Source organism: Balaenoptera borealis (assembly GCF_965194805.1).
Source record: "Balaenoptera borealis genome assembly, chromosome: 1".
Taxonomy (NCBI): domain Eukaryota; kingdom Metazoa; phylum Chordata; class Mammalia; order Artiodactyla; family Balaenopteridae; genus Balaenoptera; species Balaenoptera borealis.
In genome coordinates, this window is record NC_138860.1 from 18,959,123 (window position 1) to 18,986,870 (window position 27,748).

Sequence of the window (27,748 nt, forward strand, 5' to 3'; positions counted from 1 at the left end):
GAGGCCCGCACACCGCGATGAAGAGTGGCCCCCGCTTGCCGCAACTAGAGAAAGCCCTCACACAGAAACGAAGACCCAACACAGTCAAAAATAAATAAATAAATTAAAAAAAAAAAAAGGGGGGGCCTAGACTCAATCTTGGATCTCATGTGACATTTAGTTATCTCTTTAGTCTCCTCATTTTGTCCTTGTCTTTCATAAACTTGACATTCATGAAGGTTCCAGGTGGTTTATTTTGTAGAAGATAGTATCTCAGTTTGGGTTTCTTTGATGTGTTCTCATGATTGGATTTAGATTGTGCATTTTTGGCAGGAATATCACAGAAGTGATACTGTGTCCTTTTCAGTGTGTCATGTCAGAAGTCACATGATGTCTTTTGCTGGAGATGTTTAACTTTGATCACTTGGTTAAGGTGGTGCCTGCCCATTTTCTCTTGCAGAGTTACTCCTCCCCCACCCCCATCTCCCCATCATAACTGTTATTATACGTACAGTTGACCCTTGAACAATGTTGGTAGGGGCACCAACCCTCCATGCAGTCCAAGTCTAACTTCATAGTTGGCCCTCCATATTCGTGGTCCCACATTCATGGATTCAGCCAACGGCAGATCATGTAGTACTATAGCACGTATTTAGTTAAAATATTCCGGGTATAAGTGGGCACTCACATTTCAAACCTGTGTTGTCCAAGGGTCAACTGTATCTTGTAGAGAGATACTTTAAGACTGTGGAAATATCCTGTTTTCTCACCAGATTTTCACCTAGTATTTAAGCGTCCTTGATGATTTTTGACTGAAATGATCATTACTTATGATGTTTGCCAAATGGTCCCGTATTTTGGATTTTTAACTCTTGAATTAACTGTGGTTATGTGTTGAATGCTAAAGTAGCTCTCAAGCTTGCGTACATATATGTCCTAACGAATTTGAGGCTCAATTATTTGTATGGCATTTTTTTTTTCCTTTGCCATGTTTTTTCTTAAAGACAATTTTTTAAGAGCAGTTTCAGGTTCACAGCAAAATGAAGAGGAAGGTGCGGAGATCTCCCTGTACTCTCTACCCTCACACAGGCAGTCTTCCCTGTTATCAAGGTCCCCCACCAGAGTGGTACATTTGTTACAATGGATGGACCTACCTTGACACATCAGCATCATCCAAAGTAGATAGTCTACATTAGGGTTTACTCTTTGGACAGAGGTATAATGACATGTATCCATCATTATAGTATCATTCAGAGTATTTTCACTGCCCTAAACATCCTCCACGCTCTGCCTGCTCATTCCTCCCCCGCCCTGCCACCAACCTCGTGCCTCAACCCCTGGCTCATAGGGCTTTTTTATGCTTTGCCCATCTTTTGACTGGGTCGTTGTCAAATTAGAAGTTAACAACTTGCCCTTTATAAGACATTTTTTTCCTAATTTGTTTAATATCTTGGTTAAGGGCATACGCTCCGTGGCCAGATGGTCTACATTTAGACTCCATGTCTACTGCTTACTGTCTGCATAACTTTGGGCAAGTTATAAAATCTCTCAGTGTCTCACTTTCCTCATCAGTAAAATGGGGATAATAATATTATCTACCTTCTAGAGTTAACTATGAGAATTAAATGACTTAACATATAAAGTTATTAGATACTCAGCAAATAATTGTTGAATTAATAAAATAGTTTATTTTCATAAAAGATTTAACTGGAAATATTGATATTGGTAGTTAATATGAATCAGTCCCTAATTTAGATAATATTTTAGTTATCTGTGGTTTGGGAGATCATACTCCAAGGTTTATTTTCTTTATCTTGATTAATAAATTGGCAGTGAGGGTAACAGCCCACGTGAATGCAACCTAGCCATTGGGTATAGCATGACACAAGAAATAAGTAACATGATTACTTTTAATATTTTAATACCTTGATAAATATTCATTTTCATTTTCCTGTTTAATTAACTTAAATTTCTGTTTTTTCATATTTATTTTTGAGGTACTGACCAAAGAGCAGATTTGTACTTGGAAGGAAAAGACCAGCTTGGGGGTTGGTTTCAGTCTTCCTTATTAACAAGTGTGGCAGCAAGGAATAAATCACCTTTTAAGTAAGTATTACACCTGAGCTAAACAAGTCAGCACACGGTTGAGTATTTCTACTGAATACTCGCCAGTGTGTGAAGCACTGTGCTGAATAATATATATATGATAAAACACTGCGCTTAATTAGCTTACAGTCTGCAGTCTCAGGAGAGAAATAGGTTTGAAGTAAAAAAAAAAAAAAAAAATAGAGACAAAAACGGAGACAGCAATACAGAGAAGCCTTGTCACTCCGATACAGATCATAATTCCTAGAAGAGGTAAAACCGGCATTGACTGGAGTAGTGGAGAAACCCACACGGATGGATGTGGAGAAGGATATTCTAGCTTGACTGAAGACAGCCTCAGTCAGATATCCTTACATTTGTAATTTCCACAAGTGGCTAATGGATGGAAATATTTCTTCAGTGAATTTTATTAAATTAGGTATTCTTATTTAGCTACAGAGAATAGCTTTTCCTTATTCAAATATGTGAATAGAGGTTCTAATCAGAAACATTCTTAAATAGCTTAAGATTTTTGCTATCTTACAATGAAAACCCATCTCACAATTTGCATGTTTTATGTTTCTTGTATAACATGCTTTTAAAAGTCAATAGAACAGCAGATGTATTTCTCTCAAATTGTCCTTTTGAAGATAATTTTGTGGTGATAATTTTTTTTTTAAGACATACTTTTTCCTGGTTAGTTTTAATGATCAAAATCAGTACATAATAGATGCTCAGGAGATAACTGTTTAGTGAATGTAAACATAAAAATTTGTTTGTGTATAAGTAGAGAGCTTACTATTTAACTATCAGGATAAATAAGTAGCTGAGAATCAGACTTTGAAGAAAAGTTTTCATACATAATTTGTCAAGAAAAATGATTTTTATGTCAAACTAAGTTACTCTTTTTAAGCTGTGGGTCATCTTCAAAAAGACCATCATCATTGTGTTCATTATTATAATAGCTAATTTGTCTTCTTAGGACAGTGGTTGTTCATGGATTTACCCTTGGAGAAAAGGGAGAGAAGATGTCCAAGTCTCTCGGGAATGTCATTGATCCTGATGTTGTCATCAATGGAGGACAAGTAGGTGGTTCCCTAAAAATTCATTTTATTTTTGTTTTAAGGCTAAGTTGGCAGCCAGAACCCTTAATATAGTTACTTCAATGTAAAAAAAAAAAAAAAAAAAACCTCACAAAACTATCTTTTATACTAATAGCAAATGCTTTACCATGTTTTAAATCTAGACTCTTAAATGATACATGATTTTTTTTTCTTTTTTGGAAAAGGGCAGGGTTGGGATTGTGGCCCTTTTGACTCATTTCAGGTCTGAATCTCCAGTTAGGTCCTGAGCCATGCTATCCCTCTTTTAATTGTCTGAACTTTAAAACTTTATAAACTATAGTTTTACAGTTAAACAGAAACAGTATAGGAAAAAAATTAGATCGCATCTTCTAAATGCATGTTTCAGGGAATTCCCTGGAGGCCCCGTGGTTAGGACTTGACGCTTTCCCCATGGGGGCCCAGGTTCGATCCCTGGTCCGGGAACTGAGATCCCCCAAGCCGCGCAGCCATAAATAAATGAATGAATGAATGATTGAATGTTTTATTATTATATTCTTGGAAATGATACACTTTAAAGCAGGTCATTAATGAACATCAATCTGGGGTTGCTGATACTTTGGTTTATTTTGGAGTTGCTTTCAGAAAAGAAATCCCTTCTCTGTTATTTTACTCCCTTGGCTTTTTACTGCCTTTCTAGTGTCCAGTAATCAATTCTCTTTGTCGGAGTAGCTTGGGAATATTGAGAGGGAAAAGCAATCCTTCCCCTCCCCCGGCCGGCTCCCCCATCACAGACGCATCCGGGGCAGTACTCTGTCCACCTGCTGTCGTGGCTGTTTACGGACATGACAGGAAGCCACTGAATGAGACTGTAGGCTGAACTCTCCCTTCTTCCAGTTTTGTTGTTGTTTTAGATTCAGCCTGATCTCTGAGATTGTCAGCCCTTGTTTCATTACAGTACAGGTATATTTGTGCTTGCATTTTGCTCAAACGTTTCTGAATAGGAGTCTTATCTAAAGCCTCTGTTCACCAAATTGTAATCGAAAGTCATTTATATGTTTATATGTATTTTTCCCTCAATGAAAAGGATCAAAGCAAAGAGCCTCCCTATGGTGCTGATGTCCTTCGCTGGTGGGTCGCTGAGTCCAACGTCTTCACGGAAGTGATAATTAGTCCATCTGTACTGAATGCTGCCAGAGATGATATTAGCAAGGTCAGAGTCACTACTCTTTCTATTATGTACTATTCCCGAATGAAAAGTTTACTGAGTCGTTGTTAAAAAAAAAATGAGGCACATTTTTGTTGGCACTTCACAGCTGAGTGAAAATGAGTTCTCCACATGTTATGAGCTTTTAAAAATATCCTGTGCTAATTTATTTGTTTAAAAATATAAGTAGTAATGCTGATAATTTTATACACTGTCTTTTTATATTTTATTTTAATATAATATGAAATTATACTAATTTTGTATACTCTTTATGTGCTCAATGACTGTGCACATTTATTCCATTTATTTTTACCTACGCAACATTCTTACTGACACAGATGAACAAACTTGGGCCACTGAAAGGTGATTTGCCCTTAGATTTTAAAGAAATATAATGAAAATTCAGTTTTTATGTATAAAGTACAGTGGTTGTTTCTGCAACTGAGCTTTTGAAATGAGAGTTTGTTTTCTGCATTTGTAGTCTTATTATAGGAATGATATAAAGTATCCCATTAAGAAAGTAACATGAGTTGGATAAAAATTATAGAGAAAGAAAATAATTTTTCAGTAATAATTGAAGGACTCACATATTTTTTGACTGTATATTTTTTTCCTCAATATTTATAGCTTAGGAATACACTCCGCTTTCTTTTGGGAAATGTGGCTGGTTTCAACCCAGAAACAGATTCTATCCCTGTTAACAATATGTATGTCATAGACCAGTATATGCTACACTTACTGCAGGATTTAGCAAACAAGGTAAGTGTGCATTCATAAGCTTTTGGAAATAGCACAGTTGTATGTTGAAATTTGGGTTGTACACGAGTGGAACAAACCTTGTTAGAAATAGTATCTAAAAGCACTAAAAAAAGTTATACTTGATAAATTCCACATGGTCCTAGGTTGATTAGGTATGAAGTCTTATGATTTCTCTCCTGGTCTCTCAAAAGACTAGAGGAGTACCTGGTGGCAGCAGTAGGCCTAGGCCTCCCCTCAGACCACATTTTTCTCTTGAAATCAGTTCCATGTATTTCTTTAATAGGAAGGAATAAAATAGAGTTGTACTTTATTTAACTGTAGAAGTATAGAAATATACATCTCAAAAGTATAGAAATAACTGAAATGATTCCTATGTCTTATAAGATATCCTCTCATATATAAACACAAATATTTTGTGTTTTCTCAAAAATTGGAATTGCTTCCACATACCCGTAACAGTCGTACATGCAGATTTTTGCCCAGTTTTACTTTTCAGGCATAAATGAAGGAACATTGGTAACTTAAACTCTTTGCTGTTTTAAAATAGTGTGGCTTCATCATTTAAAACGTGATCTTTTCATTTGATGTGTGTTCTTTTGTAGTTTTCAGGGTAGACTACTCAGTGTTTTCTGAGGATAGTGACTTTCATATCCAGAAATTACATTTTAAAGATCCTTAAGTGCTCTTGAGTTTTGCCTGTTTTGTATTTGTCTGCCTTTGAAACATATTTTGAAAAGGAACATCCTTTCTCATGATGACTTGCATTTTTATTTGCTTATCCCAGCTTCCAAATTTATTTTGGCTTTGTTCCCTAGATTACCGATTCATATAAGCAATATGACTTTGGAAAAGTTGTTCGGCTATTACGAGCATTTTATACCAGAGAACTCTCCAACTTTTATTTCAGCGTAATCAAAGATAGGTAGGTATGACTGAATATTGAAATACTCAACAAACACTGCTTGAACGTCTACTCTGCTTGGCAAATGTTGGAAAGCAGAGGCAAGCAAGAGGGGCTGCCCTGTACCATTATTAAGAAGTTGGGTTCTTGAGTCAAGTCTGATTAGGAAGTTTCATCCTGTCACTTACTAGCTTTATGAGCTGAGGCAACTTATCCTATGATCTCAGTTTTTTAATCTGTAAAATGGTGATGATAATACCTGTCTCAGAATGTGGAAATGAAAAGATACAATATAAGTAATGTGCTGAATGCTGTGTTTGACAGAGTCAGTGCTCAGTAAGTACTAGCTGTGAATGTGAGGTAGTGAACACGGTGCTTGTTCTCAGGAGTTTGCTGATCTTGAGGGGGGTATTTCTCAGAGAGAAGTATTCAGGCAGTTATTAATATAATGACATTGTATAACATCAGCGATGCCCTTTTAGAGACAGGCTTGGTGCTGTCTTCATGTTTTGCTCCAGAATGCAGGCGACACGGTGTGACTTTTTTTTTTTTTTGGGGTGTGTGTTGGGTCTTCGTTTCTGTGCGAGGGCTTTCTCTAGTTGCGGTGAGCGGGGGCCACTCTTCATCGCGGCGCACGGGCCTCTCACTATCGCGGCCTCTCGTTGCGGAGCACAGGCTCAGTAGTTGTGGCTCACGGGCCTAGTTGCTCCGCGGCATGTGGGATCTTCCCAGACCAGGGCTCGAACCCGTGTCCCCTGCATTGGCAGGCGGATTCTCAACCACTGCGCCACCAGGGATGCCCTATGGTGTGACTCTTGTGTGTGACAGTAACTGAGCCAGTGTGAGGTGTCAGCCCCAATCTGTCAGCACCTCAGGGACCGTCCCCTGGGACTGTAACTCCCAGCCCTTCCCTTGACACACCGATAGGGTCACAGGCGTGGGGAGTCACATTTTAAATACCATCAACTCACTTATTAATTTTCCTTTAACACAGTTGTCTAGATTCTAGCTATTATCAATCAGAAAAACAGAACTGGACATAGCATAGGTATGAGAGTTTTTGAGGAGGTGGGCACACTTGGAAGGCATAGAAGATGTTATCAAAAAAGTTGTATGATGGAATATTTTATCCTTTAATTAGAAGACGTTGGAGCCATAGGCTTAGGCACTGTCAGAATGAACCCAGCCTGAGGCAGATCCCATCTTGGCAGTCATCGTGTACAAAGTGTTGCCAACCGCTCAATAAGTTTTTCTTGAACAGGCTTTATTGTGAAAATGCAGATGATCCCAAACGACGCTCTTGTCAGACTGCATTAGCCGAAATTTTGGATGTAATGGTTCGTTCTTTTGCTCCCATTCTTCCTCACTTGGCTGAAGAGGTATTCCAGTACATACCTTACCTCAAAGGTAAGAAATACTTGATTTGTTCTCTGAATGAGAAAGACCCTGGCTGAGGGTGCAGCTTCTCATTTTATCTACTTCCCATAAGAGGCACTTATTCATCTACAGTGACTGTTTTGTGGCATGGTGCATCTCGATCATTTAGTAGTTTCTGCACCTGTGTGTGGAGAAGGATGAATTTCAGCGTGGTCTTCATGCCACCATAAAATGCTTTCTGAAATGTATTAGCAGCTTGATTATACTGAGAAATCACTTTTCTTAAATACCTTTATAAATGTCAGAAATATATTTTAGGCTTTTACTAAAACAAAGTATAGTGCCTGTTAGTGAATATTTTTATAATAGTTTTTTCTGTCTGGTTGTATTCAGCTTACAGAAAATTAGGAACTGTAGAATTTTAGAAAGAGGACAAAAGTCACTCATGATCTTACTTATAACCCAGAGACAACTACTGTAATATTGGGGTATTTCTTTCTATTTTCTTTTCTTCTAGGCATCCTTTGAGATCTCACTGTATGTCTTTATCCTTTGTTTACATTTCCACATGTTGATGTAAATGTTTGGTAAGCATTTTAGGATGGCTCCGTGCTAACTGTCATAGATAACAATTCTTATTTTCCATGCATAGTAAATAATGGTTTGAGCTTTATATACACTTTAAAATACATGTAAATTGGTTACCTTTTTTTTTTTTTTTTTTTAAGACCCCAAGAGTGTTTTTCGTACTGGCTGGATTAGAACCAGTTCTGTCTGGAAGAAGCCGGGGCTGGAGGAAGCAGTGGAGAGCGCGTGTGCGATGAGAGACTCGTTTCTCGGAAGCATCCCTGGCAGAAACGCCGCCGAGTACGAGGTCGTCGTTGTGATCGAGCCGGGGCTGCTTTTTGAGATAATAGAAGTAAGCAGCAATTTGTTCCTTTTGAAATGGTGTTCATGCCATTACAGCTTCACGTGAAATTTAGTTTTAAAAAATCTCAGTGTAAATAATATATGTTTAAAAATTTATAAATTAGGATTTCTGTCTTCCAATCCTAGTATTAATCACTGGTTCTTTGTTTCCGACTTCTCTGTGCTTCCTTTTTCTTCTCTTATGAAACAGGTACTGTTGCTACTTATTTTTTATAGGTTGGGATGGGAAGGTGTAATAAAGTTCTATTTGAAATGTAAGCCCTCAGGGCTAATTAGACAATGTGGCAGTCGTATCAGAATACCCAAAAACCGGGAGCTTTCAGAATTTTGTCCATCTGGACCAGATTCAGAACAAATCCAAAAAAATATTTTTTATCTTTTTCTCATGAGATCTGGAGAAAATTCATTTGCTCCAGCAAATTATCATGTGATCTCAAAGCATTCATCCTATTTTTTAATTTTCAAAAGGGCCATCAGAAGTTTCTTCTTGGGATTCTTAGGGGTTGATTGGGCAGCCTGACTTACAGCTTAACATAGACTCAAGATTTTTCTCTAGCTTTAACGTTTGAGAAGAAAACTGGTAGTGAATATGTTTTTTAAAAAAGTTTTACTGGTATCATAATTTACTAAAAAATGACCATCTCATTTGGTTGGAACTTCAATTTAAATTTTTAATAATATAATTAAATTGATTGAGATTTGAGGCTTGAAATTGCTAGTAGGTATAAGATTGTTGATCAGATAACAGAATTTTGATAAGATGTTCACATTTTAAAATTTACAAGTTGGGAAGCTGATGACTCCATTTTATGAGCCAGGAAACTGAGCCCCATTGAAGCTGTGACCTGGCTGGAGCCACACAGCCTAGTACTTGGGCTTTTCCCCTACATGTCCTGTTTCCTTTGACTTCATTAGTTCTGAGTAATAAGCTGAAAACAACACAGCTTGTTTGGATCATTTATATTGGAAAAAAAATACTTTGGGATTTTCAAAAATGTGAATGTATTTTCCTTAGGAATTACACTAACTAGCTGTCTAATGGAGTCCTGGATCTATCAATTACTAACTGTATGAATTTGTTAAAACCAAATTAATCTCTGAATCTCCTCTTTTCTCATGAGCTGATTTTTTTTTCCTTAAGGAATTTTGTATTACTTAGCTCACACACTCGTTTTGAAGATGGAAATTACAACAGAAAATGTAAGAGTGCTTATCAGATATCCAGATTGTGTGCTTCAGAAGAGCTCTGTGCATTATTCAGATTGCCACCATTGGTCTACACTGCTAAAAGCAGATCCTTGTTTAGATAGTATCTTAACCCCTCTCCTACTGTAGGAAGCATGATACAGGGAAGAAGTATGGGCTCTGAGGTGGACAGACCTGGGCTGGAACTGCAGCTGCACCATTTTACTGGTCGGGAACGCCTGGCAAGTTAACCTCTCTGAGCAAGCTTCCTCACTTGTAAAATGGGGATAAAAAACACTGTAGCTGTTTTGTGATCATCACAAATACTGCATGGACATTTAGCATCTAGCAAAGTGACGTGCCTGGCTTACAGTGTATTCTCAGTCAATACTATTGATTAGAAGTTTTTAGTTATAACCTTTTATACTAGTAAGAATTGATTTAGTTAATAGTATTAGCTCAGGAGGTAATGGTCCCAAAGGGTTCCTCACCAAACACAAGAACTTGCAGCATCTCTTTTTATAACCTGTTTATGGTTAACAGCTTAATTTAGATAGATAGTAACTTGCAAATGCTCGTGCCCAGATGCTACAGGCTGAGGAGACTTCCAGCACCTCTCAGCTGAATGAATTAATGATGGCGTCCCAGACAACTCTGCTCTCTCAGGAACCACGAGCAGTAGCTGCAGATGTAACTGAGCTTAAAGGGACATTTCTAATCAACCTAGAAGGTAAGAAGGAGGTGACAGTAACACTGCTGTCTGGGGAACTGAATGATAATTATAGGTCATCTTCAGCTTTGCACTGGACTACTTGTATTCTAAAGGCACATATACACTTGGACTACAGTTTTCTATGGAAGCAGTGTCAACAGTGGCCAGGTTTCTAAACTAGCTCTCAAAGTGCCGCACCTGCCGATCTTGAGAACACAGGGGTAGGGGGAGGAGAGGGAATAAGTCACTGTCACTGCCTGTGAAGTCAGTCTGCCGTACTTCGGTTGACTTTTGTGCCCCTGTCCTTTGATACTTAGTCCTGCCCAGCCCTGCTACCCTTCTCCACTGTTGAGTCTAAAATTTCTTACTGTGCTCACCTCAAATTAAAGTATTATGTAGCCACTGTTAATGAAGAATCAAGGAAGAAGTTTTATTGAACTCATTCCCACATTGATATCTCATAAGCATTTTGTAGTTAGTTATTTGTTTGATAGGGGATTTTGTCAACTTAATTCATTCTCGTTGATGGAAAGGAGGCCGAGTAATGTTAACAGAGAAAAACATGCAGATATTTTGGGAAAAGTGATGCTGTCTGTGTTTTTCATAATAGCTTTTAGGTGCCAGCAGCAGGTGGGAGGCATCAGCTGAAATCTGAGGCCTGGCAGCATTGACCATGTAGTAGATTCTCGCTTAATGTGCTTGTCAAAATGTTGATCTACATTCTCTATGCGATGACTAGAAAATAATTTACTTCCTTTACTGTACATTACCAGTCTGAGGTCTATTCATTGTGTAGAAGTTTTTGTTTCCTTTTGTCCAAACCAAGAAGTTTAATGTGGGGACACTGCCACTGTCAGTCTAATTTGGCTCTTTTTAAAATTCTTAATCCAGTATGTAGCTGGAGAGGCAGTGTAATTTATCACAACTGTACCCAGATGAAGAGCTAGAAGGCCTGCTCTGCCTGAGTAGATGCAGAACTCAGTGACCTGTGGAAAAATCAGCCTCTCAGGGTCTCAGATTCCTCGTCTCTCCCCAGTCAGTCAGGTTGTATGAGCCCCACGGTCTTGGCTGTTTATGTACAAATGTGCAAATGAAGCAGTATTTTCCAAGGCAGGAAGGAGGAAGCTTTGAAAAAGCACCTGCCAACCAATTAAAAAATAGAGAGTTGTACAAGTTCAGCGGCCTATCAGAAATACTCCTCACGTGTTTTTCTTTCATAGGTGGTGATATTCGTGAAGAGTCTTCATATAAAGTAATTGTCATGCCAACTACCAAGGAAAAATGCCCTCGCTGTTGGAAGTACACTGCTGAGTCATCAGACACACTCTGTCCGCGATGCGCAGAAGTTGTGAGAGGGAAGTAATACCTCACTGTGTGTTGAGGGCTTTCTGAGCAAGAACTTCCTGACGGGACTGCCTGGGGGTTTAGGTGGATTGTTCACAGCATTGGAAAGAAACCCAAGATTTAGGTAATGAGTGGAAGAGTAAATGGTAGAGGATGAGAGTCAGAGTTACAGCTACAAGTTTTTTCTGCAACTAAATAATAAAAAATAATGTGTATATATACACATGGAAAAATATACCTATGCAGATGGATCCATAATGGACTTCCTCAGAACACAGACACTGAAAATGCTCGCCTACAAATGTGGCTCAGCCGAAAATGTTTTATATTTTATCAATCTTCTGGACTCAGTATTTAAGTTCTATAATGTCTAAAAATAAAGGCACCTGGGAAATTACTGACTGATGGTGGTGCAAAAGTTGTGAATATCCAGTAAAAACCTGTGGTTTTGAAGGGGAATGGCAGAGGGGTGTCTCGCGTAAGAGATGACAAGAGTAATTTCACTCCGCCTTAACAGCACGCACCGGCCTTTTCAGAACAGCTAGTTTTTGGGTTGCCTCAGAAGGGAAGACATCACCAAGTTTGTTATTCTCCTGTAAGAGCGGAAAGTATCTTAATACTTACATTTATAGATGTTAAGGAAACAACATGAAAGCTGAAAATTTATTTCACTAATACACATAAAAGTTCATTACAATGAACAGACACAGAAAATAGCAGTATATACAGAATTTGACTACTTACAATACATTACAGTAGATAATAGGGCATTTTATAAACAATTCAGTACTGGATTAAAATCTTTCCAAGGATGGTTAATTCTGTTTAGCAGAAATATAGCAAATCCATTCCTGTCAGGGTGAGAGAGGGCCTGCACTGTTGCTATTGAGTACTTTAAAACTATTTGTCTCTTATAAGTGAAATGAACCACAGCAACTGCTAAGTGAACTTATTATTCCATGCATGCTTAGTGTTATTAAATCTGAGTTTTCTGTGATTTTAAATTGTAATCAATTTTTTTTTAAAGAAAGCAATTTAAATTGAACAGTGTTTACTTTGACCTTAGTTTAATTTTTATAACAAAGGTGAAACACTTTTCTCCATACCTCATTTTTCTTTTTGCAAAAGCATGAACCATTTAGAAGCCTGGTGTGCTATATTCCTCTTCATCTGCATTTATCCTGTCTCTTCTAGTTCTACATCTAAATACAACCTGTAATGTAGAATTTATGATTATTTGAACGCTTTTGTTTTCCTTTGCATTATACAACAGAATTTAACAAGGTACAAAATGCCTATTTAATGTTCATGAGGAAAGGTGTATGGGGGGGGGGGTGGAAGTAGATCTAAGAAAACACTACTCACTGGTTATCGGTTTCCCACCAATAACTGCAGTATGTGCAACATAACCTGTTTCAGAAACCGTCCATTCTGTATAGTTATTTGTGGCTCTTCGTGGTTACACAATGCATACACAGGTATTTATTTTCCTTTCCTCTATCAGATTTATTTTAAAAGCCCTTAATGAAGTAGTAAAATATTTAACTGCTCTTTTTAACCATACAACTGAGAATTCAATTTTTAAATTCTTTGAACGGCAAAGTTTAGGATTACAAATCTAACTAGACTCAATGACTTGTTACGGTTCTCGGAGCCACATTTCAGCTGATTAACACGCTCAGCAATCCCCAAATTTGATTACATGTCCTACTAGAATAAGTTCAGCCAGTTTTATTATCTAAAATGCTTATTAGGTACCCTGTCCCCCAAAAGTGATAATGGAATCAAAGTGACTGATTTAATCTTTAAAAATGCCTGTAATTCCAAGTTTCTTTGACCAGCCTCCAAGATTCATAACTACTTTCAGAGTATTTAGAAAAGTCACAGAAAGAACTAATCTTTCAGAATACACACAAGTGACTATATAAAGCTAGACACGTTTACGAGAAATCATATAAATGTGTCTGGATGGGGCAGCAGAGATCCCAGCGGAGGCTGAGAGGCTAGACCAGCCCGAGGTCGTTTTCAGTGTTTCTGTCGCAGCGTGTGCCTCAATCAGACATACAAGGCCCTCACCCCACGTCCTCAAGACATCTGAAAAATTAATCTTTCAAGATTTTATCGACAAATCAAACAGTAATTATTAAGTTTTAGACAGTTCTTATTTGGATGTGATCTCTTAGTTAAAAAGAATTTACATTGGGATATCCTCAAACATCAGATTTTTTTCTTTATGTTCCTGATACAACGCCTCAGATCTGTACTATTGCGAGAGTTGGCTTCTTCCTAAGGAAGTGAAGAAACAAACTTCTGTCTCACAGCGAGTTGCTATGAATAACAGCTGTGACCCAGGACATGTCAGTACTCGCACTGTATGGCTACATTCCAGAGATTTACCATAATAAGTACTTGGTGTGACTGTACAGCTCAAAGCACTTCTTACAGAGTTTTGGTTAATTTGGTTTTAATCACCAAATGATTATTCAGCACTCGGACTGCTCTAGGCACTACAGGGTACAAAATCAGTTGTATTCATCCTCTCAAGCCAGGTGGGGGGAGGTAGGTTCGCTGAAGCTGTGGTATCATCACTAAGCATTTTCTGTATTGTTCCTAAGAACAGGTAACATTACCAAATCCCGGAAGCAGACATCGCAAAACACTCGTAGGAAAAATAAAGTTGGACCTTAGATCTTTAGCATCTTTGCCCCTTTTTTTTAAACGTAAGTTTTACAAGATAATACATTTTTACAATTACCTGATGTGGATACAGCTTTGAATCTTGGCAAAAAGCAAATCTTAACTTGCATTTTAATTAATTTTGCTGTGTTGCTTGCATCTTAGATTCTGTTTTGGCAAGTACAGCAGGTTAAGGGTTCTATTTAGTGTCCATTCTGATGAATATATGATCTTGAACCCATTATTCCTCCACAGGCAGGGTCATCGTCCTCTGACGGCAACAGCATAACCTCTGGGAAAGAAACCTGTCAGCATCCAGATCTCCAGGGGGCAGTGCCCAGTACGGGACCAAGCGTGATAACAAAAGCATTTTCCCGACATTTGTTAAAAGGAAGTGGTGTATTTCTCTCATTTAACTGATGGGGACTATACATGAACACGTTTAAATTTAATTACAATAACGTTTTGAGTACGAAATATAGAATGTTATAATAAGAACATAATCTGTAAATTATAACCAATTTTAAATAGCAAAGTTTAACAATAAAGCTACTTAAGTGCTTGAATTAAAAATAAACAGTAAAACATCTGCAAGAGGAATTAATAGTATAATTGATACTTGCTCATATTTTATCATCAGTATTAACCAAAGGAGGGGAATTTAGCCAAGACCGCACTTTTTAAAAGTAATAATGTATTTTTATTTATTTTACAAAAGGAAAAAAACCATATTCCCTCCATAAAATTCCAGATCTTAACTGTGTAAAATAACCATGCACTAAATCATATTATAGTCACACAATTTTAGACTGTTTACAGTAGATAAGTGTCATAAAGGAGGAATAGCTATGGCTTCCACAGCTTCCGTGAGGTGTAAGGCTAAACTGTACTGCCCGTGGTTTTCTGGTAAAAGCTCAATTACTTTATTTACTAGCTTAGCTGTTGTTGCAATTGGCACTTCTGTGTTTTGAAGATCCTGGGGGTTCTGCAAATGGGACACAAAAATAACCCGTCAGTTACATACAACTGAATCACCTTACTTGAACTTAAGAGTTAGCCAGAGAGTAATTTCCCAGTAAAAATGCTTTTTCTTCAGAACTAAGCAGATTAAACTTAAAGTTTTCCTCTATGAAAAATGCATGTAAGAAAACACCGGGGGCCTGCCGCCGCCTCCCGCTGCCGGCACCTACCATGGCCTTCAGCCAGGTGCACAGCGTCGGGGGCAGCCTGGCGAGCAGCTCCAGCCCCTCGCTCGTCCGCGTGCGCAGCACCGCGTGCGCCAGCCGCTGCCCTATCAGCACCAGCAGCTGGGAGGCCAGGACCTCTTTGTCCTGAACCTGGAGGATGGCCTGTGGAGACGAACGTGAACAGACACATGCAAAAGCTAACAGCTGTACTTGCTTTAGGAAAGGCACCACCCGTGCCTAGTTCGGTGCCCAGGAGAGGCTACTTCATTTTTGAGGTATGGCCATTTATACAACCAAAATAAAGCCCAATTCAAACAGCATTTAAAACCCAAAGTTCTGCTTGTCACCTGACTTTCCTTCTCTTATCTCCTAATTTTTCAGTTCACCATGACTACAGGAGTCATTTATTTGCAAGCTTTAGGCAAAAGAAGGGATCATATTAAATCATGTCGTGACTGCTTAAACCCTCTGATGGCTTCTGAACACACTTCAAATAACCACGGGCTATGAGACCTCCTGTGACCTGGTCCCTGACCTCAGACCTCGGCAGGCAAGCTCGTCCCCGCCTCAGGGCCTCTGTACTCCGTGTTCTTTCTGCCTCTAGCAATGTTCCCCCGGTTTCCTGAGAGGCTGGGCTGCTGCTTATCCTTGGGGGCTCGGCTCTCATGTCACCTCTGACCACCCTGTTACACTTGTGTCTGTTCACACGCTCTTGTGAATTTTCTTCACAGCATTTACCACGCAGGACAGAACTGAGCGTGCTGCTCTGCTCCTACAAGTAGACTCTGGAGTCTGCGCAAGGCACCCTGTCTGTTTTGTTTATGGCTCGGTCCCTCTGCGTAAGACAGGCCCGGCATACGGCAGGAGTTACACTAAACACTGACCAGAAACAGGAATCTGATTAGTCTTTTATTTTAATTCTGTTCAAGTTTTGTGCCTAGAAGTTCTAACAAAAGAAGGAAAAGCAAAAAGCTTTATTGGCGACTTTACTGATGCTTTACTCCAGCTATCAATTTTAAAACTTGAGCCCAAATGACATTCACCAGGTGATTATTACCTCTTCTCCTAAGTGGTCAGCTCCATAGCTGTAGAGTTCCCCCACATAATGCCTCCTAACAACATCTTCACTAACTTGAAGGTGATGGGCCAGATCCAGGGCCAGCACTGGCCAATCTTGGTCTTTCCCAAAAAGAGTGGTCAGTGCCTCTTCTGAGGAGTCTTTGTCCTTCGTGACTGCATGTCGGGCCTGGACAGCTGCACTGACGACTTTCAGTAAGAACTGGAAGATGGGGAAAGAAGGATAGCAACATCTTGTTAGTATGTTTCATTTAAAAATACGCAAATCCAAGTAATCGTGGACTTTCCTGTCAATCACTGTGGCTTTTCCATTAAAATAGTTACCAAAAAAAGACACATAATTTACAGGGAAATTAAGTCTCAAGAATACCTTAGAGGTGGTCATCCCAATAACTGTATAATTACCTGCTGTCGTACAGAAATAAAATTTGCATCCATTTCCCCACTAGGTAATAACTGAATTGAAGTTAGGTCTTTGAAAAATGCGTTCTTCCCCTAAAGAGAAAGAAGAGACCGAGAAAACTGATGAGTATGAACTGTTACTAAGAAGTGAAAAAAAGATTTAAAAACGAAGTCATTTAATCAAAAATAACTCTTCGATTTTTTTTGTCTTTGAACAATAACACTTAATTCTATTCATTTAATTTTTATAACTATTATCTAGCGTGCGGTAGGCAGCCTTTAGGGTGGGCCGCAGTGGTCCCCTCCTCCTGGTACCCGTGCCTGTGTAATCCCATTCCCCTGAGGGGGTGCTGGTGACTCACTGCTAGTGGACAGAATTAGGCGGAGATGAGGCACGTCACTTGCGAGATCAGGTAACAAAAGGGCTCTGCCCTCTGCCCTAGGAGCTCATAGTCACTCTCACTTGCTCGGAGGGCTGCTGTGCCGTGAGCTGCCCTGTGGAGTCACGCGTGTGGCAAGGAACTGAATCCCGCTGGTAGCCGTGTAAGCCTGGAAGTGGGTCCCCAGTCCCCACCCTGGTGGAGCCCTGAGGTGAGACTGCAGCCCTGGCTGACACCCCAGCTGCAGACTCGCAAGAGACCTGGGGCCAGAGCTACCTAACGACTCAAAAACATGCTACTCATTTGCTGTTTTCAGCCACTAAGTTTGGGGATCATTTGTTGTGCAATAATCGATAACTAATACATAGTATATACTCTGCATCCTCTTAAAAACACTTGTTGAACTGTTTAAAAACATTTGTTTCAGAGAACAGATCTGTTTCCAGAGAGCCAAAAAGGAATATCAGAAAATAGGATTTCAGAAGTCCCCAGGAAGGAAATGTAATACAGAGCAAAGAGCTGGAAGACCCAGGCTCTAGTCCCAGGCCCAACCCTTCCAAACAGGTCACCTTGGACAAATGACCCCACCATCCTGGGCTGCTGTTTTTTCAGGTCATGCCAGATATCACCTAAGGTACTTTCTAGACCTAATCTGTGATTGCAGGTCAGCTGGTGTGACCGCCAAGTAGGGTGAAGCCACTCATCCTTTAGTGGTGAGAGATACCAGACTTCCAAGGGCAACCCACCGCATTTGGACATGACCGTTTGAAAGTTTTCCCACACACTCACCCACAGTCTGTTACTCTACAGTTTCTACCTGGAGGTCTTAAGATACAAGGGTCTATTCTACACCAGAGCCTTTGGATTGGGAGTATGTGTGCACATTTATTATTTACTACGTTCCAGACACGAAGCACTTCATGCTGAGTATGTCATTTAACCCTCATGACAACCATGAGGCAGGCACTAGAATCATCAGTCTCAGGCTAGGAGAACTGAAGTAACTCTAGCCAGTAAACGGCAGAGGTGGGATTCCTCGGGCTCCACGTTTCCCCGTGGCAGGAAATATTAATAATATGCCAGGTCTCCTGCTCTCTCTCACTGCTGCCCAAATGGACGGTGCCTTCGGGAGAAGGAGCTGAGCTCTCGGCAGCGCCCTGCTGCCCCTTCTTCCGGGGTGCAGCCTTCCTGGGGGAGCGCCTGTCCTGTGCCCCGGCGCCAGGAGCCCGACGGGAAGCCTGCAGGTGTCCGTCCGCGGGAGCCTTGGCTGCGCAAGAGTGGGACCATCGTTTACTGACACAAGCTGGGGTGGAGAAGCCAGTTGAGGCTGTGTTTTACGTACTGGCATGAAACTAATACAATTGAATCTGTGTTTGGGGAAGAAAGCTCTGGCAGCATGCGACTGGGTAAAGGGAAACTGGAGGCTGCTGTCCCAGCCTAGGGGAGACGATGAGGCCTGGGCTCAGGCTACAGTGATGGAGGGGGACGGACACAAAGGATTTAAGGAAGAACAGATAAGAATGAACTTACAGTGACTGTGGGACTTGAAGAGGGGAACTAAGCTAGCTGTCTCCAAGGCTGCTAGTTTATGCCAGGGCACAGACAGCGACATCACTCATCAACTGACCAAGCCAGCGAACTCGGGGGGAACAGCAAGTGTAGGAAAGGGTAGGTGAGGGTAGAGAGAGATTTTAGGAAGGAGGTATCTGCAGTCCACAGCACATGCCAAGAGAGGCGTTCAGTAGAAATACATGCCCCAAACTCTGGGGACAGGTCAGGCCTGGAGACACACAAGAGGGAGAAAAGGAGTGTATCCAAGAAGAATGTGCAGAATGAGAAGGGCAGATGGCTGAGAGGGCAGAACCCTGGGACACCAATATTTAAGGTAACTCAGAACAGGGAGCCTGACGAGGAAGAGGGGACAGAGACCCCCCAGGACGAAGAATCCTATACAAGACACACACAAAGGGCTGAACGACTTCTCTTCGATCAGCCAGTCCTGCTAGACCCTCAGCTCCGAGAGGCTCTGAAGTTCTCCGAGGATCACCTTGCTGTCAAAGAGGGAGAGGGGCTTGACGGCCTTCAGGGAGAACCTCATGACGGCGTACAGGAGGGCACACAGGGCGGAGTGGTGCTCCACCAGCGGGTAGTGGATGTGCCTCTGCTCCAGCGCCAGCTCCACGATGGAGACCGGCCCTTCCACGGCCAGCCAGGCGTCCTCCGCGTCCACGGCGGGCACTTGCATCTCATCCCGGCTGACGTCTGCCTGGGAGTTTTGACAAGGGAGGAATAACAGTTCGCAAACATCTTAAGGAGCTTACTACCAGCAGCAAGGTGCAAACCCGTATTTCTCCCCACCCCTCAAGTTATAATAAAAAAAAAAAAAAACATAAAATCTAATTATAATAAGAAACATCACTATTTTTTAGGCTTAAGTCAAAACTTAGGAGTGGATCAATGAAAAATAATCTTTTTTATAGTTCTTAAGTCCAATGACTTTCAAAATATTTGACACTTTAGAGACAGTTCAGAATGAAAATACAGCTCTTTTACCTCCATTAAAGTCTGAAGAAGATCCCAGCAACAGCCAAGGAAAGATGTCATTGCCGTGTCGCTCATCCCCACATCCTGTTTTTAAGAAGGGACATAATTAGCTCCAGCAGCAAAACTGCTAGTTTTTAATCAGAAAAATAAACAGAACACAACGCACCTATTCGACTTTCTACACTGAATTCTTGTCTAGGTAAGAATTTAAAGTCAAGGCACTAGCACATTTTAATTCCTTTCTTTAGATTCAACTAATTTTAAAATTAGGCTTTAAAAAAGACAGTTCTACCCTCAACTTTTAAAAAATGAGTGTCTTTCTGTATTGGAAAGACGCAGTGTCATCAGTTAACCACAGACTGCGGGGTGGCACTCCCGCTCACATCTGGCTCGCTGAGGCATTTGCTAGCCAAACCATCACGGTGTGCGGTATGATTCCTCTCATGTGTGAATCTTATAAGTTCCAAGAAAACAGCTTGGTCTGGTTCCAGAGCATCTTTTTTTTTTTTTTTTTTAATTTATTTTTATTTTTGGCTGTGTTGGGTCTTCGTTTCTGTGCGAGGGCTTTCTCTAGTTGCGGCGAGCGGGGGCCACTCTTCATCGCGGTGCGCGGGCCTCTCACTATCGTGGCCTCTCTTGTTGCGGAGCACAGGCTCCAGACGCGCAGGCTCAGTAATTGTGGCTCACGGGCCTAGGTGCTCCGCGGCATGTGGGATCTTCCCAGACCAGGGCTCGAACCCGTGTCCCCTGCATTGGCAGGCAGATTCTCAACCACTGCGCCACCAGGGAAGCCCCCAGAGCATCTTTTAGGGACCGAACTGAACCCTCTGAACAAAACTAGGATCCCCAAGACAGTGAGCTAAACACCAGACTGATGCTGTGGGCAATGGATCCTTCCTGAAGGGGCCTGTCCAAGGGGCCACTGTGCTCACATGCAGTCTTTTTAAAACCAAGAGCCAACAAATCCCTTACATCCCTGAGTAAGTCATCCTTAAGGAATACGGCACGTGTGTGAGTGTGTGTGTACACACATATGAACGGTAGTCATACAGTCACTCTCAAGAGCATACACACGAATTCTTCAACAGTGGAGATTTTTCAGGACTAAGGGCCTATAATGGCTGGATTCCTGTGTCCAAGTATTTATTAAGATATTTGTAATAAGAACATTTCAAAGTTTTGAGCAAATGCTAGCACTGTGAATCACTGACCTCAAATACAAGCCCCAGTATCCATGGACTGGAACACTATTTAAGACTATTTGTACAACAGCTATTAGATAAAGGTAGATCAAACTCACTACTCGTATGAATCCACTTCCACTATAAACTTCTAATCTGAAGGACGGCAAACTCACTACTCGTATGAATCCACTTCCACTGTAAACCTCTCATCTGAAGGACGGCAAACTCACTACTCGTATGAATCCACTTCCACTGTAAACCTCTCATCTGAAGGACGGCAAACTCACTACTCGTATGAATCCACTTCCACTGTAAACCTCTCATCTGAAGGACGGCAAACTCACTACTCGTATGAATCCACTTCCACTGTAAACCTCTAATCTGAAGGACGGCAAACTCACTACTCGTATGAATCCACTTCCACTGTAAACCTCTAATCTGAAGGACGGCAAACTCACTACTCGTATGAATCCACTTCCACTGTAAACCTCTAATCTGAAGGACGGCAAACTCACTACTCGTATGAATCCACTTCCACTGTAAACCTCTAATCTGAAGGACGGCAAACTCACTACTCGTATGAATCCACTTCCACTGTAAACCTCTAATCTGAAGGACGGCAAACTCACTACTCGTATGAATCCACTTCCACTGTAAACCTCTAATCTGAAGGACGGCAAACTCACTACTCGTATGAATCCACTTCCACTGTAAACCTCTAATCTGAAGGACGGCAAACTCACTACTCGTATGAATCCACTTCCACTGTAAACTTCTAATCTGAAGGACGGCAAACTCACTACTCGTATAAATCCACTTCCACTGTAAACCTCTAATCTGAAGGACGGCAAACTCACTACTCGTATGAATCCACTTCCACTGTAAACTTCTAATCTGAAGGACGGCAAAACCACGCAGCATGTCAGCCTCCTGTCCACAGTCCAAAGTTGAAGACATCTTGGCAAACTTAGCTTCAACATACTATCTGATAATCTGGAAAGGTAAATTAAAATTGGCCATAGTTCATGACCAGTTTCCTTATTAATATACTATTCTCTTTCCATTTTTCTTATCTCCCGATACGTCATCAAAATGGTTAAAGGCAAAGTTCACCCCTACAGTTAATAAGGTACTATATAAAGTGCAAAATTAACAACTATACATCTAGTTAAGGGAGATTCACTTACCCTTCGGCATAACCTATCCTTTGGTGCTTTTCCAACCTGAGACAAGAGGACACAAGATGCTGTATTTAATTAATAATTTAAATCAAAAGGCATTACTATGGTACAGGAAGTAAAAAGTAACCAAATTTAAAAAATGTAAATGCAGCTATAAATAAAGGCAGTACTAATTTCATCAATTAAACATTGGTTCTACTCATTTATAACACAAAGCAACTAATTTTGTGGTGGAACTTAAAAATATATTATGAAAAATACACTGGGCTTACAAACAATCCTTTTCAAAAATACTTATTTTTGAACTATTAGATAAGAAAAACTCCAAAAATCTGGTTCCCACTTTGCATAATCAAATTACTGTACTACCTTAAAACCTAGAACCAAACTCAAGGCTACAAATAAGGAGCAGCTAAGAATTCTGCTAGTTGATGAACATACACGATACAAAACTTTAAATGGTCAGAAAGAAGGAAAAACGATCTAAAGCAGACAGAAGTTATATTCCTGGCTCAGAAAATCAGCTGGTGTCCTTATTCAGTAAGTAATTAGTAAGATTCAACTGTATACTTTATATACGGTAATAAGTGGGGGAGATAAAGGTTCTGCCCTTCAGGAACATTACTTGATAAGACAATTCACAGCAAACAGTGAAAATGAAAAGGACAAAAGACTCTTCGCCTCATTACCTCTCACTGCGATTACTGCAATGGCCTTCAACCCCAATTTCAACATACTTCACTCTGTTGCCAGAATCGTTTTTTAAAGATGCAAATCTGAACATATCATTCCTCTGCTTAAAACTGCCCCAGTGTCTTCAAGACAAAATAACAGCTACCATTTACCGCGCCCTCACCAGCGGTGCCAGGCGCTATGCTAACTAGTTTACACGTGTTAGGAAACCCCAGATCCACAGCCCACACAGGAAGTTCTCCACGGTTGGCTTCCTGCTCCTTGCTATAGCCTGTACTTCAACCAATCAAAGCTACTTGCAGCTCTCTGAATCCAACATGCTGTCTCCCATCTCCAGGACTTTTTGCTGGAAACATTTTCTCCTCACCCACTTTTTACTGATTCATATATACTCATCTTCCAAAATTCAGCCCAGAAGCCTTCCCTTGTCATTTACTTCCTCTTCTGAGTTCCAAGAGCACCCTATTGTCTGTTTAGCATCTTTCTGATTGTGGGTTCTTTGAGGACAGGGGCTGTGACTTTTATCTCTGCAACCAAAGAACCTAGCACAGTCCTTGGCATATAAGAGATACTTATAATAAATATTTGTTGAATGAATTGATCCTAAACTCTCTGCTTCCTGGTTCAGGACTGCTTAAACCCCAACCCGAGTTTTGAGGGTCAGATGGGACAGTGGGTATAGAATGCTGAACATCTGTACACGGTAACACAAACATAGAGAAGGCTTTGTATTATTAGTCTCTCAAGACGGTGGTCAGAGGTGAAATAGAACAGTATCATAAAGGCCAGAAGGAGTGCGTTTCAAGAAAGCAGCAGGTAAGTGGTCAAGAAAGATGAGCGCACAGGAAAGAACTTAGATTTAACTACAAAAAAAGGTTACCAATGATGTCAAAGCACTTTCTAGAAGAGCCATGGCCTACAGGGGGTCTGAGCTGCAGTGCTGTTTTTGGTTTAGGAATGTCTGTCATTGTACATTTCAAAGAACATGTTGTCATTATAGTGGTAGTTCTGACATCCACTTAACTGCCGCCAGAGTAACCTACATTCTCACCTGGCCTGTAAAGCACACTGACAAGGGCCCTGGCCACACTGCTTGAGGCCCAAAGGCTACCCTCCAGTACACCAGCAGCTTCTCCCACCGGTTGAGTTATAGGCTTACCTGTTAGGTTTGTTCCCAAATCTACTTATGCTGGTTGTACATACTGTAATTAAGTAACTGATGAAATATGAACGAGGAAAAAACGGAGTTCTTTATGTGAATACTGTGTTGACCCCTTTAAAAAGATTTATGGAGTAGCTAACTCCTAGGTGTACTGGATTAGATACAGAGGAAACAACTACAAAACTAGGGGATAAATTATAAAAATCTAAAGATTTTGCACTCAGATTGCATCATAGCTTTAAAGAAACAGGATCTAGAAATCACAGGCAATGCTTTATGGGTGAGGTTAATGTAGGAAAACCTAAGTAAAATTGCAATCGACCCTATTTAGAGAAAATATCTTGGCCCAAAGATCTTGGCCCAAAATATCTACATCCAAAGATTGGCGAGGAATTGTGCATTTATATGTTTTAATTTAAAATAAAGTGCAAATCCTTGCTTGAATCGACCACGGGTCCTAGTCACTTGGGTTAAGAGGCTTTTACAGGACATTACTCTCTTTCAAGGATTTGGGCTCTTCAAGTCACCATCATCAAAATGCCAGCACAGCTGAGCACAAATAAAATGTAATGTCAAATAAAAAACAGTCTAACAAGGCCTAATATAAGTAATCTTTCTTATATCAGTCAATTATTAAGGGAGCCAAATAAACAAGAAGTCGGTACAGGAAATTTACAATTACCTTACCTTATCCATCAAGTACGTAGCAGCAGAAAACCTTTTAACTAAAAATGTGTTCCACATCATCAGTGCGATGCCTGAACAACAAGTAAAGTAAAGCAGTGACCAGAATGCTTCTGTATTTTCTCTTTCATCATATATAACAAATTGCTGTCTTCCTTAAGCTTATAAAACTATCTGGGCTATTTATTTAGGTATTATTTCTTATATCTTACATAATAAAATTAATAAAAACCTTTATCTTTAATAAAAATCAGAACTGGGCCACGTGAGAGGATATCCAAATGGCCAGTAAGCGTAAGAAAAGACTATGTCATTAGTCATGAGAGAAATAGAGATTAAAACTACACAGAGATAGCATTACACAACCAACAGAAAGGCTAAAATTTTTTTATATGACAACACCAAGTGTTGACGAGGATGTGGAAACAATGAGAATGCTCATACACTGCTGGTGGGATAATAAATTGGTAAAACCACCTGGAAAACTACTTGGCAGTATCTACCTAAGCTAAGTATGTCTACCGTGTGACCCAGCAATTCCACTGCAGAAACAATCACAAAAATATGTAGGAGAGAGTCAAGGACAGCTTTATGCATAACAGCCAAACACTGGAAACAACCCCAGTGGAGTTTTCTAATATGTGACCACTATAAAGCGATATACAAAAAAAGTATTAAAAAGCAAAACAAAATACAAAAAAACTGTTTTTAAAAAACCCAACCAAACAAAAAATCTGGGCTTTACACGTCCATATACAATAAACTGTGGCACTGATATTAAACTTCTGTAACAGGTGACAGGCAGTGTAAACATGACATTTCACATGCTGTATTATTACCCACACAGCTGCTTCTGTATCTAGGAGTGAGGTCCTGCAGAGGAAGCCAGGAAGCTTTACTCAATGCACAAATTGGGTAAAGTTTTTTTTTTTTTTAATTGAAGTATAGTTGATTTACAATGTTGTGTTAGTTTCAGGTGTACAGCAAAGTGATTCAGACGTATATATTCCTTTTCAGATTCTTTTTCCTTACAGGTTATTACAAAATATTGAGTACAGTTCCCTGTGCTATATAGTAGGTCCTTGTTGGTTCTCTCTTTTATATGTAGTAGTGTGTGTATTTAATCCCAAACTCCTAATTTATCCCTCCCCTGACAAACTGGGTAAAGTTCTAACTTGAAGAAATACTAGCCTGAAGTCAGTAGGTAACTTAATTTTTTCAGTAAGGACAGAATATTCTAGAGACAATATTTTCCAAATGAGTCACTTTAAATCGTTTTTTTTCCCCTTTGGAAGAAAGTAAGAGCTAAGATACGAATATATAAAATAAATTTTAAGTTCTTATCATGTAAAATGAGACATTTTAGAATTTCTGCAGTTTGCCCTCATACCACCTGCAAGAAGGTGTTACAGGAGAGGAAATAAGCAGCTTCTCTAGAATGTATCACAGAGACATAAAGGTGATACCTCCCCTTACCTGGACCCAAACCTAGTCTCACCACTAAGTGTTTTATTAACTGCCTATCTTAGTATCTGACTAGCCTAGTACTGAGTTCCTTGATTAATTCTTATAGGGAAACTCATCTATCTATTAAATGGAACCAGCAATCTGGTGACAATTTTTCTACAATAATTTGTAACATTTTTTTCAAGGAGACATCAGCAGTCCCCATGGTACAGCAGCCAATGGAGAATACTCATGTTTATCAAAAGAAGCACAAGGTGGAAGGGATAAATTAGGAATCTGGGATTAGCAGATACAAACTATACTATATATAAAATAGATAAACAACATGGTCCTACTGTATAGCACAGGGAACTATATTCAATATCCTATAATAAACCATAAGGGAAAAAAATATGAAAAAGAACATATATGTGTATAACTGAATCACTCTGCTGTACACCAGAAACTAATACAACATTGTAAATCAACTATACTTCAATAAAAACATTTTTTTTAATTGATGCAGATACTGACACAGACGATTCATTTTGTAAACAAATGAAATAAACTTAGGTTACTGATAAATACAAAAAAAAAAAAAAGAAGAGGAAGAAGAAGCACAAAGTAGTTTGTAGGGTACAGTATTATTAGGCTTTGGCTATCTAACTTTTTCATCAGGAATTACAGTCCTGAGCAGCCCATTCTTCTTTCCTTATCTACCTGTGAACTACAGAGGGAATCAATAATTCATGCGTAATATTCTCCTTACTTATACCTAGGAATAGTCATCAGTGTGGGAAACTGATTGGTGGGGAGAGAAGGTGATAATTAGTGCCAGCCCCCTCCCCCTTTGGGGACAGCATTTTTTTCAAGCAGTTAAAACAGCCAGTACTTTGCATATAGTAATACAAAGTAATGTGTTAGGTGGTAGGACTGTCAAAGAAAATTTTAACAGGATGTGAATTTAAGAGACTTGGCTCTTTGGAATGAAACAGTTAACGTTTTTAACACCTGTTTACTTACCATTCTGAACATGTGCATTAAGAATGTGCTCCAAGTGTTCTATTGACCTAACAAAAAAAAGTGCTTCCTTACATAGAGGGAGCAAAAAGAGAGAAAAAAGATATTATTTAATAGGTGTTTCAAATACAAACGGAGACTTCTTACATAAATTTCCACATAAAGTTACCCAAGAATGTTATACTAAGAACACAGAATTATTAGGGAAGAAGTAATTTTGCATAAGATAATGGTCGCTCTTAAATTTACATCATCTATAGAATGATTGATTCCTAGGACATCTGGATTCAAAATTTACTGTGGTTTGTACATCATAGCAGTATTCTCTCCAATAAATACTTGAATTTCACACAGATATGAAAACAATAGGTTTACTTTCTTTACAAATATCATTCATTCATTCATTCATTCTTCAACAAATGTTTATTGAGCAACTACTATGCACCCATCTGCTGGAGGCACCAGAGATACCGTCATGAACAGAACAGACCCAAATCCTTGCCCTCCCTGAGGTTATGCTCTAGTGAGGGCGCTAGATAATAAATATGATAAGTAAATTACATAGGATGTTA

General features: G+C 39.8%; 2 protein-coding genes across 3 annotated transcripts in view; one reads left to right on the plus strand and one right to left on the minus strand.

Moving 5' to 3' along the window:
* Positions 1-11,937, plus strand: part of IARS2 (isoleucyl-tRNA synthetase 2, mitochondrial) — a 77,786-nt gene extending 65,849 nt beyond the window's left edge. The window contains exons 15-23 of the mRNA XM_082394300.1: positions 1,977-2,085; positions 3,047-3,149; positions 4,213-4,338; positions 4,960-5,091; positions 5,907-6,013; positions 7,254-7,399; positions 8,098-8,288; positions 10,070-10,214; positions 11,417-11,937. Of these exons, the coding sequence (XP_082250426.1) occupies positions 1,977-2,085; positions 3,047-3,149; positions 4,213-4,338; positions 4,960-5,091; positions 5,907-6,013; positions 7,254-7,399; positions 8,098-8,288; positions 10,070-10,214; positions 11,417-11,559 (1,202 nt within the window). The 3' untranslated portion in view covers positions 11,560-11,937. The remainder of the gene's footprint in view (positions 1-1,976; positions 2,086-3,046; positions 3,150-4,212; positions 4,339-4,959; positions 5,092-5,906; positions 6,014-7,253; positions 7,400-8,097; positions 8,289-10,069; positions 10,215-11,416) is intronic.
* Positions 11,938-12,189: 252 nt separating this feature from the next.
* The window catches only part of RAB3GAP2 (RAB3 GTPase activating non-catalytic protein subunit 2), a 91,487-nt gene continuing 75,928 nt past the window's right edge, over positions 12,190-27,748 (minus strand). For both annotated transcript variants that reach the window (XM_082394178.1, XM_082394179.1), the window contains 9 exons: positions 27,180-27,246; positions 24,714-24,784; positions 22,178-22,213; positions 19,816-19,890; positions 19,310-19,528; positions 16,886-16,975; positions 16,461-16,682; positions 15,407-15,565; positions 12,190-15,201 (listed from right to left, as the gene is read on the minus strand). In XM_082394178.1, the coding sequence (XP_082250304.1) occupies positions 15,046-15,201; positions 15,407-15,565; positions 16,461-16,682; positions 16,886-16,975; positions 19,310-19,528; positions 19,816-19,890; positions 22,178-22,213; positions 24,714-24,784; positions 27,180-27,246 (1,095 nt within the window). In that variant the 3' untranslated portion in view covers positions 12,190-15,045. The remainder of the gene's footprint in view (positions 15,202-15,406; positions 15,566-16,460; positions 16,683-16,885; positions 16,976-19,309; positions 19,529-19,815; positions 19,891-22,177; positions 22,214-24,713; positions 24,785-27,179; positions 27,247-27,748) is intronic.